This window comes from Macaca mulatta, chromosome 11 (genome assembly GCF_049350105.2).
Source record: "Macaca mulatta isolate MMU2019108-1 chromosome 11, T2T-MMU8v2.0, whole genome shotgun sequence".
Taxonomy (NCBI): domain Eukaryota; kingdom Metazoa; phylum Chordata; class Mammalia; order Primates; family Cercopithecidae; genus Macaca; species Macaca mulatta.
This window is the reverse complement of record NC_133416.1, coordinates 74,413,270-74,430,486: the sequence shown is the minus strand read 5'-3', so window position 1 is coordinate 74,430,486 and position 17,217 is coordinate 74,413,270. Positions and strand designations below refer to the sequence as shown.

The window sequence follows — 17,217 nt, the reverse complement described above, 5'->3', positions numbered from 1 at the left end:
TATGTTATATTCAATAAATGGGAGCAATATAATAGCTCTAATGTTTAGGACCTTAGAAAAAAATGCCCTCAAGTGAAAAAAAAAAGTGTATTTTATTAGTAAGTATATATGTAGTAGGCACTACACTGAATGCTCTATACAGATCATCCAGCTCTCACAACCACAGGTAGGTATTTCTAAATACACTCTTATTACAAATAAGAAAAGTGAGGTTTAATAAAGTGACTGACTAACTTGCCCAATATCACACACCTAAATTAGAAGTGAAGTCAGTTATGTGATCACAAATAGTATGACTCCACAGCTATAAGACATCTCTATTAACATCAAAGATAAAGACTACTTTACTGAATCTTAAAATTATTTAAATATTGTTTATCAAGTAAAACCAAGAATACTTCAATCAGAATAGTTTACAAGTAACATAATATGAACATGCATTAACTATATAAACATATCCTAGAACTTTCTGCCTCTCTATAGATATTCTGGAACTCACATTTCCATACAAAGACAATTTTAAAAGCATTGCATTTACTATCATGATTTTGTAAACTGTACTTTAAAACCCACCTGACTCTGAAGCATTGTTAAAGGTGTTTCTCCCTGTTCCATCGCATCAGGGTCACATAGCCAACTTTGTACAGGACGAGTTTGCTTCAAAAGAGAAAGGTATGCGTGAAAAACATCTGCCTTTACATTCTCTTCACGCTCTTTAAATCTGGATATTAGTGCAGGAGAGACGGTCTTGTAGAATTCTGGAAGCATTTCATGCCTTGTGCTAACTACAGCATCCAAGCACTTCGCAGCTGCACGTCTCACTTTCCAACTCATGTCATCATCATCACTGTATTCATCATCACTCCCTAAAGGGTAAGTTTTAATGTAAACAGGCTATTAATGACAAGAGAAGTATATTATTTTAAACAGAAAATGAATTGATATTTTTAACCAAATCAGTTAATCTAACTTTCCGGTAACATATACAGCAACAGGTAGGTTTCAATAGAACTGGAACTTGAACAAAGAGCTTGTTACTTCTATAAGTGCACATAAATTAAACTTAAAAAACAAACATAATTCTATTTTTAAACATTTTCTCATTTATTTTGTAATGAAATGTGCTTAGTTATAACACTTTAAAATCATCAATTAACACATTCAACTTCTTTAGAATATAAATATTTATAGTCATAAATTTCCCAGCTTTTGAAACAAAATTCAAAGAACTTACTTAACAGCATAGAATCAAGCAAACTATCAGGGACTTTCTAAGAAAAACCATGAAATGGATTTGAGGTAATAGAGTAGGTGATAAAATGAATGGTTACCAAGCCCAAAACACTGTAGAACTAATTTTCTGGGAACAAAAAGAAGGCTGATATCAGCTTTATGACTATAAGGCTTTTCACTCGACTTGTTGATAAGCTATGAGGAACAAACATGTATATTCTAAACCTTTCACAATTTTGTCTTAATGTACTTTAAAACAAAACTATTTTTGCTTAATTGTAACAAGAAAATGCTGCAAACTTAACAGAGAACCATTTTTCCCCTAATGCTAAACCTTAAACATTCAAAGCAGAAGCACTAAAAATTGTATCTCACTTATCTATACTTGATAGATAACATGTGTGTGAAATCTCCAGCAACTCTTTCTTTCTAACACCATCAGGTTTAATTAGTTGGGTAATATGAAGTCAGAAGGGTGGCAGAAATACTAGCAGTTATCATGATAGTCTAAAATTATCTCACAATAATTTCGTGATTCTTAGACAAAACTATACATAGCCTTGAAATAACTGAGAGGAGTGATATCTTTTTACTGGCTTTTATTCCAATTAGCTTAGTGACAGTCAAAGGTAGCCAGCTAGGCCTTAGAAGATTCTACAATATAAAATAAAATAATAAAATTTTCCAACTCAAAAGCTTAAAATTCACCTTAGCACATTATAGGAAAATACAACCAAATACCACTAAATGCAAGGCATTTGCTTATTTACCAATATCTATTTAAATAAAGTTAAAAGATACTGCCAAAATATACTATCAAGAGCACATAAAAGTTTTTTCCATGTCCATACACTATGGTAATTGCATCCCAGAAATATAAGCTTTATTAAAAACAAGATTATAAAAAATTAACATGTCCCAATTCACTAAAATTATGTTGATTTTATAAATCACAAAAACACCATGGTAGAAAGTCATTTAATGGGTATAATTCATATTAACTGATAAAGCAGGTGAAGTACCTGTTTGTTATACAGTGCACAAAAGACCAACATTCAAAACCTGGAATACACATTGCTACTGATTTTTTCAAAAGATATTCATATTAAAATATAAGCTAAGTTTTCCCTTCATCAATACAACCCATTTATTGATTGCCTGTGTGTCAGGCACTGTCCTAGGCACTGGAATAAAGCAGTCAATCAAGAGATTAAAACGTTGAACCTTCATGAAACTTACATTCTAATAGGTAGGAGACCATCAATTACAGTATGTCAGAAAGTAACTAAGTGTGATAAACAAAATAAAAACAACAAAATGAAAGAGTTCTGAGGTGGAAGACTACATGAGGGATGTGTGAAAAAGGAATCAGGTATGACTGCAAGATTTTTGGTCTGATCAACTAAGAAGAATGGAGGTACCATTCTGAGATGGAAAAGGCTAAAGCAGAACAGGTTAGGTGGGAGATGGGGAAGGGTAGGGAAAAGATATTTTAGATATCCTAGCAGCAATATTAATTAAGCAGTTGCATATGAATCTGTATTCACAAGCGAGATCTGGATTAAAGATAGGATCTGGGTTGCCAGCATACTGATATTAAAGCCAGGAAACTAGATGAGATCAACAAATAAATCAAGAGTATAACAGGTAAGTTCAAGGACTGAGCCTTGGGATACTCTAAGTACAGTGGTCAGGGTGAAGAAGAAGAACCAGCATGGAAGATTGGAGTAATCAAAATGATAAGACTACATCCAGGCTAGAATGGTATCCCAGAAGCTAAATAAAGAAATGTTGCTGAGACTGAGTAATACAATAGGCAGAGTCAAACATTTGCAATCTTGTGCATCACTGGAGGAGTGGATTCAAGAGAGAATGGAAAGAAAGAAACTGAACTGCATTGAGGAGTTCTGTTGCGGAGGAGAGAAACTAGGCAGCAGCTGCTTGAGGTGTATATGGTGTTAAGAAATTTTTTTGGTAGTTGTTTTTTAAAGATGGGTGAAATTGCTCACTTAGGAAAGTTGTTACATAAATTCCTTCAAAGAATCAAACTAAACAGTATTCTCAAAAACAACAAAAAATCCACCAACCTGTTTACCTAGTAACTTACCAACTTAAATATTTGTTACTATGATTCTTCCAATAGGAACAGAAACAACTGAACATGAGCAACCCCTATGTCCTTGAAGTGCTGCTACTCCTTTCCAGAGTAAATATCATAAATCATCATGTGATGGCATCAATCTTAGGAGCCTCAGAAACGTTGTAAGCTATTAATGAACGTTAAATGGGGCCTCAAACGGTATTAAGAATTTTTCCTGAACTATGAACAAACAAACTAATATTCTTTCAAACCAAGCTGCCCTAAATATGTATATCTACAGATTCAATTCTTTCTAAAACCTCGATTTATCTCCTTACAAAAATGCTTTGTAGAAAATTTGAATAGTACTTAAAACCAGAAATCATATATAGTTGCTAGCCAAGAGAAAACAAGTGGTAATGGTACTAGTTGTAAATATACAGATTTTTTTCTGTATACTTAAAGAAATAAAATTGGGACATGGTGAGCAATTTTTGCTACATACTTTTCACTCACCTTATTGAGAACATTAATGAATGATTTTTAGACATGATTTTTTAATGTGTTGCATAACAGTTCAATACATAGATGCCCTCTAACTTAATCTGCTATTGTCAAATATTGAGATCATTTCCCCTTTCACTATTATAACTAAATAAAACAAACAGTACAATTTGCACTAAGAATCATCTCCATTTATAACACTGTCTTTCACAAAAATTTAAAAGATTCTATTTAATTTGAAATACCTTGATCATCGTCATCACCACCATCAGCATCCATTGCATTTTCATCTTCATCTTCATCATCATAATTGTAATTTGGATCATAGGTAAGATACTTAAGACAAATATTTATAATGGTAGAAACATGAGGATATACTTCCTTAGGACATCTAAAGGCAAAAACAAAAGCTGCCTTGAAGAGCTGTACTTTTCTCCTTGATTCATTACCTGCCACAGTTTGCTTTATCACCAGCAATAACATAGGAGAGTAGTTCCCATACTATCTAGCACCAATGATTCTTGCTGTTTCTCTCCCATGGACTTACGATTTTAAAAGGTTTACCTTTCAAATTTTACTTATTTAATCAATTTTAAGATGAACTCCCTTAATCCCCATTTTAACTATGTTATTATGGTTAATGTGTGGCAGTATAGACAGAAATCAGTATATACTCAACATGTTATTAGAAAAACCAAACCCAGATGAATGTGCTCTTCAGTAACCAGGATTATTTGTGGAAATGCCAGTGCATATTCACCTAGGTTTGGTCTTCTAGTGATGTAATGAGAGGACAGAACATATAAATGCCCACAGGGCCAGCAAATAAAAGAATACTTTGTGTTTGTCAACTAAAGGAACAAAAATGAATCCAACAATTTCTGATTTTCATAATATGATATGATTAAAAGCCACTTCACAAAACCAGAAGTGTCAAGGGATAAATGCAGAAAACAACCAGTAAGGCCTCAAGACACCATGCTACTGCATTAGTCAAGAGCAAAAATTCTGTTACTTATCTTGTATTGCCTTCCAGTACACAAATATACAATTTTTACTAAGCTTTTAAAAAATATATTAGAATCAGTTTCCAAATTGACAATCACTGACCTAGCTAAATGGATGTGACCTAAGAAATTGTTGAAAAGACAATTCACTATTTATTTCTGACAAATAATTTATCCTGCTGGGATAATTTACAGACTACATTATTACACCGGCATTTCTTCCCTTCTAAAGTAAACCCAAAATAATTATAAATACCTTTCCCAAATTCTTTGAAGTCCTAACAATGACAAGAAAAATTTTCAAAATAAATGTGATGACATTTTATAATAGCAAGATGACATTAATTTCAAATACTGTATTGTCTGTTATATCTGAAATCCAATAGGCCGCTTCTCCTCACACACCTAATGTAGATCTTATGATTCTATTCTTAAGGAAAAGTTTTTTGTAAAAAATAGAGATCTTAAAAACTTACCTTCTTACAAATGATTCAAAGGCTTGAATACAGTACTCTCTCAATTCATCATCATCTACATTGCAAAATTTTACCACCAAAGGAATTATCTTCTCAAGGTATTCACCTAAGAAAAGCATAATGGTTCTTTAAAAACATGCATTAATGTTTTTAATTAAAGAAAAGTTTAAAACTTTTAAAGATTTCTTACCTATTCTATGACCAGCTTGCCTACTAATAGCAGCAATACATTGTATGTAGGTTCTTGTTGTTGACATAGAATCATTTTTGGACAACTCTGACAACAGATGTTCAATAAGATCTACAAAAACTATATTTCCACAGCTCATAACCAGATGGCCAAGAGCGATAATAGTTCTTTTCCTCACTGCAAGTCTAGGGCTGGTCAACTGGGGAAGCAGACAGGTCAGAATTGAAGGATGGAAATTAACAAGAAGTCCTCCTTGCCTTAAAATAAAATAAAAAAAGAAAGAAAACAACAAATGAATTCAAGATGCCTGGCCACTACTAAATGTCTGGCCTCTGACCTCAATGTAAATATTCAGAACACAAATTTAGTTGAGACTAATTCAAATTCAGAGTGAAAGGAAAATTAAATTCTTACTTTATCTAAAATGCAACTGAAACCTGAGCCAAGTGAATGCGGCATTGAAATTTACATTGCCAAACTGACTCCGGGAATCTAGACCTAAATCCCCAATTATAGGTTATCTAATCAATTGGCTTGGGAAAGTATTTTTTAAAAAAACAAAACAAGGCTAGGCATGATGGCTCACACCTGTAATCCCAGCACTTTGGGAGGCTGAGAAAGGCAGATTGCTTGAGCCCAGAAATTTGAGACCAGCCTGAGCAACATGGCAAAACCTCATCTCTACAAAAAACACAAAAATTAGCTGCGTATGGTGGTGCATCCCTGTAGTCCCAGCTGCTCAGGAGGCTGAAGTGGGAGGATCACCTGAGCCTGGTAAATTGAGGCTGCAATGAGTCATGATCATGCCAATGCACTCTAGCCTGGGCCAAAACCTGTCTCAAAACCAAACACAAACCACCACCACCAAAACCACACAATAATCTTGTCACTTTGTCCTTCCAAAATCTCTAAATGATTTTTTGTGCCAGGCACGGTGGCTCATGCCTATAATCTCAGCACTTTGGGAGGCCAAGGTGGGTGGATACCTTGAGGTTAGGCGTTCGAGACTACCCTGGCCAACATGGTAAAACCCTGTCTCTACTAAAATTACAAAAATTAGCCAGGTGAGGTGGTGGGCATCTGTAATCCCAGCTACTCAGGAAGCTGAGGCAGGAGAATCACTTGAACCCAGGAGGCGGAGGTTGCAGTAAGCTGAGATCAAGGAACTACACTCCAGCCTGGGTGACAGAGTGAGACTCCATCTCAAAAAAAAAAAAAAAAAGGTCTCTAAATGGTTTTCTGTATTCTGACTTTCTGTATTGCTTTTTTAAGGGGGGGGGATTCATAACACTAAAAAATTGAGCTTCTCTTGAGTTCTCCCTCTCCCTTATTGGCTTTCCTCTATATATAGTTTCATTGTTCCTGTTGTTCCAACACCCTTCTTCCAAAGCATCGCAAATGTATAGTTCAATGAGTCACTACTACCCAAACCTGTGCCAGGACAATCACTGTTCGTGATTAAATCACACATAGGACAAAAAGTCTGAATTTTCAGTTTATCAAATTAAACATAAATTCCTCATCCACCACGACATGACCCCAATTTATCAGAATGATTTCCTACTGCTTTTCTATTCATTCTATATTCTAGAAAACGAGAATACGCTTCCCCATTCATATACTACTTAAGTATTCTACACCTGGGCACATCTAACTATTGAAGCGCTACCCATTCTTCAAAACCCAATTCAAATGCCACTTTCCATAAAAACAATTTTCTTGAATCCTTCCATTTTAAAACCCCAAACACACTATGCTCCCAGTTAGTCTTTAGTCCCATTCTGTCCTGTAGCCATTTGTGTTCTTATATCCTATCGTAAAATACAAGCTCTTTCAGTGCCAGGATGATAGCTCCTCACTTTATACGCACACATCCACACACCCACATGAAGGCACTTGATTGTTTTTAAGTTGAAATGAATTTGCCACAAAAAACATACACACAAATAATGGTGGCCTATAATGATTATGAGAATCAGAAATTGACAGGTCCTTTAAGGTATTTTCTCCTAGGAGTTGCTTAGGTCTATGTTCTAACATCTGACTTTCAAAGGAAAGTGAAAAAGCAACAATATATAAAAGCCAAGGTCCTCCCTCCCCTAAAATATGGACTATTAATATGGTTACTGAAGATTACCAGCATTCTTTTAACTGGAAAATCCACAACTACCAGCACATCTCCTTATCTAAATACATCACTGAATGCAAGAATATATAAGTAAAACAAAACATGAACTGTGCTAAAAAATTTAAAATCACAAGTTTTATTAAAGAACTATAAAATGTTTACTATACAATATTATATACTTATACATTAGTGTAATTAGCTTATTTCCCCCTCACTCCCAATCACACAAATTGATAAAAGTCACCATTTAAATATGAATAATTTTTCACTAAGTTTTATTGTATTTACTAGAAAGGGTTTTTAGTAAATCAATGTAGTATCTGTATTACAAGTAACGGAAATAAACAGGCACACTTACCTGCTCAGCATATCAGCCATAATATCCAAGGCTTCTAGCTGAACAGAGACATCTTCCTGTTTTGCTATTGCACTGGTAAGACGTCCAGTAATCTTTTTACATACATTAGCAGCTAATGCAGAGCCTGCATGAATAGGAAGGCAATAATAATTTCAAAGCAAGCATGTTGAATTCCCTCTTATATTCATGGTAGTTACCAAATATTTAACAACTCCACACTTGATCATGAGACACAAGAGATCCAGGGCAGAAAAACACATCTCTCAAAACAGGCTGCTTTTCAATAAAATAACTTAATAGAAATAAACAAGAATTAGACCAAATCTTTAACAACTCCACACTTGATCATGAGACACGGGAGATCTGTGGCAGAAAAACACATCTTTCAGAACAGGCTGTTTTTCTATAATAACTTATTAGACATAAATGAGAATTAGGGATGACAACTTCATAAGGGGTAAAGGACACAGGGAAAATACAGATGTCAGCGGATTCTTTCTACTGGATACCAATAAATATTATAGATAACTAGTAATAGTAGATAGATAACTATTCTATCTACTGCATAATCTGTATGCATTGGTATGAATGCTAGCTATGGAGCCAGTAGTAGCTGCAGTGCTTGCACCCCTAAAGCAGCAAGGAGAGTTTTCTCTTTTTGAGTCTCTTCTAGTAGACTAGCCTTTTAAACTTCAGTGAATTAAAAAGCATATATTTTGAGCTCCAATGCTTAGAAGCTTCTTAAAAAAAAAATCAGCCATAACTTTTAATAAGGTCCTTTCCAACTCAAAGATTCCGTAACTTCATTATAAAGTAGAAACTTCGTTCCAGGACTCATAAATCAGAATTGTTACTACTTAACATGTCGTTACTGATGAGAGAAAAAAAAGAACAAGTCACTCTGAAAGAATCTGAATGGTTAACAAAATTCTTACAAAAACCGGAAATTGGCTCAATGCAAACATATTTCAATGAGAGAAAAACAATTTAAAAATATATACATAGCTAATACAATTATAAATAACATACCTCTGAGTTGTTGAAATGTTTTACTGAAATAAGTAACTATTTAATAAGGGTAAAACAACACTGGTATGATACATTGAAGAAAGCACCCTTTTTGGATTAAAAGATAATGGTTTTGAATCTTTACCCAATTACTCACCCAACTTTGGGTGAATTAACCTAATCTCTCTGAATTTCAGTTCCCCCATCTACAAACTAGAAGGAATAGTAAGACCTCGTATATGATTGATGTTTAGACTAGTTTACGTATGCAGCCTTAAGCATGAAAACTAGCACAATGAATGATTTAAGTAAATAAGTGAAAATAACATACCCAGACTACATTATTTATTCTTTTTTATTTTTTTATTTTTATTTTTTGAGATGGAGTTTCGCTCTTGTTCCCCAGGCTGGAGTGCAATGGCACCATCTTGGCTCACCGCGACCTCTGCCTCCTGAGTTTAAGTGATTCTCCTGCCTCAGCCTCCCAAGTAGCTGGGATTATAGGCATGCACCACCACGCCTGGCTAATTTTGTATTTTTAGGAGAGACGGGGTTTCTCCATGTTGGTCAGGCTGGTCTCTAACTCCCAACCTCAGGTGACCCGCCTACCTTGGCCTCCCAAAGTGCTGGGATTACAGGTGTGAGCCACCTCGCCCGGCCCCCAGACTACATTATTACCAATCTAAATCTTCCCATGAAATAGGTGATAATCTCACCTTTTGCAGATGAGACAATAACTTTTAGCCTGCTAATTTTAGCAATAGTTTAATAGTCAAGACCAATTCTAAAATTTATATTACCTACACATTTCTGTCAAAGGTCAAAAGCTAAATTAGTTGACAAATACATTAATCATAGTTTTAAATTTGTTTAATTACCAAGTAGCTGTAAAAGGCTCAGCTTTCATTAAAGCTACCAGTAAACTGAACTATTTCACAGCTACGTCTGAATGGTGTTAAATTTTACATAGCAAATATGACGCAAAGTGAAATTAATACTGGAAATAGATTTTGGTTATCTCTTCCCTCACTGCATAGGTTGGCATAATTCTAGTCTGCAGTCATGGTACACACAGTATAAAATCTTGCTCCAACATATAAAAATCCTTCGCCAAAATACATACTACAAACAAGTTCAATCGAAATATTCCTTTACCAGTTAATTTACTTCTAAGAAAAATAAGGCTTCAAGCTTTAATTTTCTTAATTGTCCAAAGGGATTCCTACGAAGATCTGTAAGGACAGCCACCTCCCTCCCTCCTTGGCCAGAAGGGGAAAAAAAGGTGGGGAGAAATACCTCCACATAAAAACAAATAGGAAGAAAAATGTGCTCTTGCTTACCACTGGAAGCTGGAGGAAGTTCTCCAATTACTGTTTTAAGACCAATACTTGAAATGTCTCGAAGTTGTTCTTTATCAGAAAGCATGTTAGTGCAGAGGGTATCTACAATTGTCTCTACTTGGTATTCTTTCACTTTACTCACTAAAGGGCCAAGACTGTAATACAAAGAAGAAATTATTTAAAAAAATCTAGATAAGCACAAAAACAGGAAAATACATAAGTAGAAATGTTAACCTTTCTGCCTAGAACTTTCAAGATAAAGTATATACCATGTCTGTATCATAAATAGTATACAAATGACGACATAAGAAAATTGTGATTGGTTAAGATTTTTGCAGTTGGTTTCCACGTTTTTCTCATTGATTTCCATCCTAGTATCATGAAACCGAAGCTGCTTTCCATATCATACCCCATGTCATACCCCTAAAGCTAATTAGTTGACAAATACAGAGAAAACTTATTTCTAATTTTTTTAAGAGACAGGTTCTCACTGTTGTTCACACTGGCCTTGAACTCCTGGGTTCAAGCAATCCTCCCACTTCAGTCTCCTGAGTAACTAGGACTACAAGGACACACCACCATGGCTGGCACAAAACCTTTTAATAATAAAAAGGTGAGACCGGATGCAGTGGCTCACACCTGTAATCCCAGCACTTTTGGAGGCCAAGGTGGGTGGATCACTTGAGGCCAGGAGTTCGAGACCAGCCTGGCCAACATAGTGAAACCCCATGCCTACTAAAAATACAAAAAAAAAATTAGCTGGGCGTGCTGGTATGTGCCTGTAGTCCCAGCTACTTGGGAAGCTGAGGCACAAGAATTGCTTAAACTCAGGAGGTGGAGGTTACAGTGAGCCGAGATTGCACCACTGCACTCTAGCCTGGGCCAGAGGAGACTCCGTCTCAATCAGTCAATCAATCAATCAATCAATAGGTGAATTAGGAGTCTGCTCCTGACGAGAAGTTTTTCCTACAATGGAAGTTCCATCTAACATAAAGATTTAGCATCCCTCATCTAAAAATTCAAAACTCTTTGAGTGCCATGGTGGAAAATTCCACACCTGACCTCATGTGCTGGTCAAAGCTTCGTTTCACGCACAGAATTATTTTTTTCCATTCCTATCCTCAATGTACAGAATTACTAAAAATATCATATAAAATTACCTTCGGGCTATGTGTATAAGAGATATATATGAAACATAAATGAATTTCATGTTTAGACTTGGGTTCCATCCCCAAGTTATCTCATTTTGTATATGCAAATATTCCAAAATCTGGAAAAATACAAAATATGAAACACACTCTGGTCACAAGCATTTCAGATAAAGGACACTAAATCTGCATCACTTTGCCAACTTTGACCCTTTCTTCCTATCACCAAACACCACCTCATGAACCAAAAGAATTTCCACTGCCCTTGAATCTTAATTTATAAAACAATGTGCCCTTTTATATTCTTGTCTAAATGTTAAAAGCAAAAAGTAACTGGTTGTAAAGATGAAAACAAGTGAATACTACACTACCCTGTGCTCCCAAAGCACCTTGCATATACTTTTCTCATTACTATTATGGATGTTGTTACAAGTTTGCATTATGTTCACCAATTGAACCACTTCTTGAGGATGGAGGAAAGTCCTTCTTTTGTGTTCTTCTCATAGATTTTAGTAGGTAAGTTTGGTACATGAGTATCACTAAGACAGCAGCTCCCAACCATTTTGGCAGCAGGGACCGATTTTGTGGAAGACAATTTCCACGGATTTGCAGAGGAGGCGGTTTCAGGATGAACTGTTCGACCTCAGATCATCAGGCATTAGATTCTCATAAGGAGCCCGCAACCTAGATCCCTTGCATGCACAGTTTACAATAGGGTTCGTGCTCCTATAAGAATTGAATTCCACCGCTGATCTGACAGGAGGCAAAGCTCAGGCAGTAAGGCTGGCTCACCCTCTGCTCTCCTCCTGCTGTGCAGCCCAGTTCCCAACAGGCCAAGGATCTGTATGGGTCCATGGCCCAGGGTTTAAGGACCCCTATATTAAGAAGTCACTGTATTCAAAATTATTGAATAACAAAGACAGTATGACAGTATGGCCCCCTATCTTCAAAAACTTAACCATCTGGTTCATGAACTATGGAACTCACATAACTATTTATGAAATAAAGAAGGCATTCACTACCCTGTCATGATTAAAAACAAATTTAAAAAAAACCTTTTAAATGCAATGTCAGCATTTACAGGGTAAAAGACTGAACATTAACAGTCAGATTTTTAGGTATTAATTATTATTATTATTATTTTTTTGAGAGACAGTCTTGCTCTGTCGCCAGGCTGGAATGCAGTGGTGTGATGTTGGCACACTGTAACCTCAGCCTCCGAGGTTCAAGCGATTCTCATGCCTCAGCCTCCCAAGTAGCTGGGACTACAGGTGTATACCAACATGCCCCATTAATTTCTGTATTTTCAGTAGAGACGGGGTTTCACCATGTTGACTAGGCTGGTCTTGAACTCCTGACCTCAAGTGATCCACCTGCCGTGGCCTCCCAAAGTGCTGGGATTACAGGCATAAGCCACCATGCCAGGCTGGTACTGAGCTTTCATGAGGTAGTTAGAAAAGAAGAGCATTTCAAATAAGGAAACAAGCTCTTGTAAAGACCAGAAACTAAAACAAGTAGAATGTATATTGAAAGAAATTAGTAGTAAAAAGAACTGCTTGATACAAAAGGCAGATGGAAAACACCATAGGAAAAGTAATCGCCTATGATATTATAGAGAACTCTTAAAGTCTGGTCAATGACTTTAAATGTGATAAAATTGGAAGCCAACACATTTTTTGAAGCATAAGTAACATCATGAAAATTTAATTTGATAAATGCTCAGATCAGTGTCTCAAATAGATGCTCAATTGATGACTGCTGACTGCTTGACCAGAGAAGTAGAAGGCAGGGCAATTTGGTGATTTAAACGATAAAAATAAAAAAACTGAAAGGTTAAATACAGCCTAATCCAAAATGAAGGCAGTGCTAACGGAAACATGGCAGATACATGAAGAGACTGAATATAAAACAATAAAAATTGGGAGCGGAGTTAAAAGGAACTCAAAAAATGAATTTAAAGAGTTCTAGCTTTCAGCTGAATAGTGGCGAGTCACGACTGTAATCCCAGTACTTTGGGAGACTGAGGCAAGTGGGCTCCTTGAGCTTGCCCAGCCTGGGCAACAAGGCAAAACCCCGTCTCTACCAAAAATACTAAAATTAGCTGGTTGTGGTGGCATGCACCTGTGGTCCCAGCTACTAGGGAGGCTGAGGTGAGGATCACTGGAACCTAGTAAGTCAAGGCTGCAGTGAGCTGTGATCACAGCACTGCACTCTCACCTGGGTGACAGGGTGAGACCCTGCCTTAAAAAAAGACAATGTTATTATTAGTTAGCTGGACATGGTAGTGAATGCCTGTAATCCCAGCTACTTGGGAGGCTGAGGCAGGAGAATCACTTGAAACCAGGAGGCAGAGGTTGTGGTGAGCTGAGATGGCGCCACTGCACTCCAGCATAGGCAACAAGAGCAAAACTCCATCTCAAACAAATAAAATAAAATAAAAATCATAAAAAAATTGAAATGCTGTATTTAAAAACTAACAATAAAAAATAAAGGGCAGTAATTATAAAACTGAATAAAAGAAAAAACAAGACTTAACTACCTGCTATCTACAAAAAACAATTTTAAAAAAACAGATAAAACAAGAAATAAAAAAGATACATATGCACAAAAACCAATCTTGAAACAAATGGGAGTGGCTATATAACTAACATCAGTGAAAATATATTTCAAGGTAAGGTGTATTACCAGAGATAGAGAGAAATGTCTTATACTCATAAAAGGGTCATACATCAAGAAGACATCACTATTATAAATGTGTATGTACCTAGTCATTGACAAAGACTCTGACCAAACTTTACTAAGCCACATCTGAGCACTCTTCTCAACAAGCAGTTCTTGACCCTGGGCCCCTGTCCTTGCCAGGCCTACCCCAATTGTAGTGAGAATATCACCACCCCTGATGTTTGTTTTTATGTAATGTTCCATCTCTGACTATTTCCGCTTTTTGGCTATAAATTTCCACTTTTGTAGTATTTGAAGTTGAGACCAATCTCTCTCTCCTATTGCAATAGTCTTTACACCTATCACAATAGTCCTGATTAAAGTATTTCTTACTGTTTAAACAAATGTCAGAACAATTCTGTCTTTAATATTATACAGTTTTAAAATCATCCTTCTCAACAGTCAACAGATCAACTAAACAAAAAAATCAGAAAGGACAGCCGGGTGTGGTGGCTTATGCCTAAAATACCAGCTCTTTGGGAGGCCGAGGTGGGTAGAGTACTTGAGGTCAGGAGTTGGAGACCAGCCAGGCCAACATGGTGAAACCCTATCTCTACTAAAAATACAAAAATTAGCTGAGTGTGATGGTGTGCGTCTGTAACCCCAGTTACTTGGGAGGCTGAGGCAGTCTGAGAATCGCTTGAACCTGGGCGGTGGAGGTTGCAGTGAGCAAAGATCATACCACTGCACTCCAGCCTGGGTGACAGACTGGAGTCTAAATAATAATAATAATAATAATAATAATAATAATAATAATAATCTGAACACTATCAAATACCTTGACCTGACACTTATAAAACACTTTACCCAACAACTGCAGAATATACTTTCAAGCATATATAGAACATTTGCCACGACCTACCATTTGGTACACCACAAAACAAATCTCAATAAATGTTAAAAGAAAGTACCCTGACCACAGTAGAATTAAATTATAAACCTGTAAAAAAATAACCTCCAAATTATTTGGAAACTGCTTCTAAATAACCAATGGATTAAAAAAAATTACATCAAAAATTAAAAATATTTCAAACTGAATGATAATGAATATACCAAAATTTGTAGGATGTAGCTAAAGACAAACTTAGAGGAAAATATATACCTTTATACATTTAAATTAGAAAGAAAGCCATTAGGAAAGCAATAATCACAGAAGAAATCAATGAAACAGACAACAAACAGACAAAATTAATAAACCTACAAGTCAGGTCTTTAATTAAGATTAGTAAACCTGGTAAGTTCCTGATTTGATTCAATTAATTGATGATTAAAAAAAAAGGAACACAAATTATCAAAATCAGGATTGAAAGAAAGGGATATTCACTGATGACATGATTGTTTAGGTAGAAAATCCTGAGGACTCAGCAAAAACGACTTTAACAAGTATGAGATACTATGGTTTATGGTTTATGTATTATTGTTAATACATGAATTCTTCTCAAACACTCCTAAAGCTTCAACACAATTTTAATCAAAATTTAAGCAAGCTTACTTTTAAGAACACAAGTTGACAACTCTAAAATTTACATGGAAATATAAAGGACCTAAAAAAACGAAACTACTCTTGAAAAACGAAGAATGAAGCCAGAGAACTTAAACTACCTTTTACTTTACATTTACTATCTACACCCATGTTTCTCAACAGGACAATTTTTGCTCTCCAAGAGACATGTGGCAATGCCTGGAGACATCTGTGATTGTCACAACTGGGAGAAGTGGGAATGCTATCAGCAAATACTGAGTAAAGGCCAGGGATGCTGCTAAACACTCTACAGTACACAGCATACATAGCTTCCAACAACAAAAAAGAATTACCTGGCCCAAAGAGTCAGTAATGCCAAAGTTGATAAATCCTGAGCTAAAATGAATGCAAGTGTTGTACTGGTATAAGTATAGACAAATAAACCAATGGAACAAAACAGCATCTATTAATAGACCCACACTTTTATAGTCAATTGATTTTTTGACAACGATGCCAAAGTAATTCAGTAGGGAAGGAAGGTCTTTTCAATAAATGGTGCTGCATCAACTGGATATCCATTTGGAGAAAAAAAGAAAACGTTAATTCCTACTTCATATCCTTTGCAAAAATAAATTCAAGATAGATCATAGAACTAAAAGTAAAGCTAAAATTAGAAATCTTATTTGGAGAAAACCTTTACAACCTAAGGTAAACAAAGATTTCTTAGGACACAGAAAACAATAACCATAAAAGAAAATTTTAAATTAACTTACAAATTAAATCAAACTGAAATAAATTCAAAACCAAAATTAAAAACTTAAGCTCATCAAATTCAGAGAAGAACAACAACTTGATAATAAAAAGTCCATGCACAAAAAAAACCAAATGGCCAGAAAACACATGAAACAGTGCTTGACATCATTAGTTACCACGGAAATAGAAATTAAAACCACACTTACATACCTACTGAGGTGGCTAAAATTAAAAACTGTCACAACCAAATGGCTGGTGAGAATGTGGAGCAACTAGTACTTTCACATAAAGTGGTAGATAGACTTTGAGAAACAATTTGGCATTTTCATAAAAAGCTAAGTGAACAAGAGCAGTTTCACTCTTGGGTATCAGTAAAAGATAAAGACACACGTCCTAAATGGGACTTGCACACAAACGTTCACTGTATATTTATTCACAGTAGTCAAATCCGTGAAAGAAATCAAATGAATAAACAATCAATGGACTACTAATCATTAATAAAAAGGCATGAACTACTAATATACACAACATGGATGAACTTCTGGTATCATGAGAGCAAAAAGAGCCAGACACAAGAGCACATACTATATAATTCCATTTATATGAAGTTTTGTAACAGGCAAAACTAATTTATGGTAAATAAACTCTGAATAATGGTGACCGTGATTGGATATGTTGTATGATAAAATTATACAATTTTGTCAAATGACTATCCAGTCATTTGAAAAAGGTCCATCTTTTTCCCAGTGACGTCACCTTCATAACATATTTTACATCCTATTTTACATCACTGGTCTAGTAATGCCCCA

General features: G+C 35.5%; 1 protein-coding gene across 2 annotated transcripts in view; it reads right to left on the bottom strand.

Moving 5' to 3' along the window:
• Window positions 1-17,217, bottom strand: part of CAND1 (cullin associated and neddylation dissociated 1) — a 46,210-nt gene that overhangs the window by 11,876 nt on the left and 17,117 nt on the right. The window contains exons 1-7 of one of the 2 annotated variants that reach the window (XM_028829007.2): window positions 11,485-11,549; window positions 10,325-10,479; window positions 7,977-8,100; window positions 5,491-5,747; window positions 5,301-5,406; window positions 4,063-4,208; window positions 574-866 (exon numbers count right to left, since the gene is read on the bottom strand). In XM_028829007.2, coding sequence (XP_028684840.1) covers window positions 574-866; window positions 4,063-4,208; window positions 5,301-5,406; window positions 5,491-5,747; window positions 7,977-8,100; window positions 10,325-10,479; window positions 11,485-11,534 — 1,131 coding nt within the window. In that variant the 5' untranslated portion in view covers window positions 11,535-11,549. 2 annotated transcript variants of the gene reach the window in all.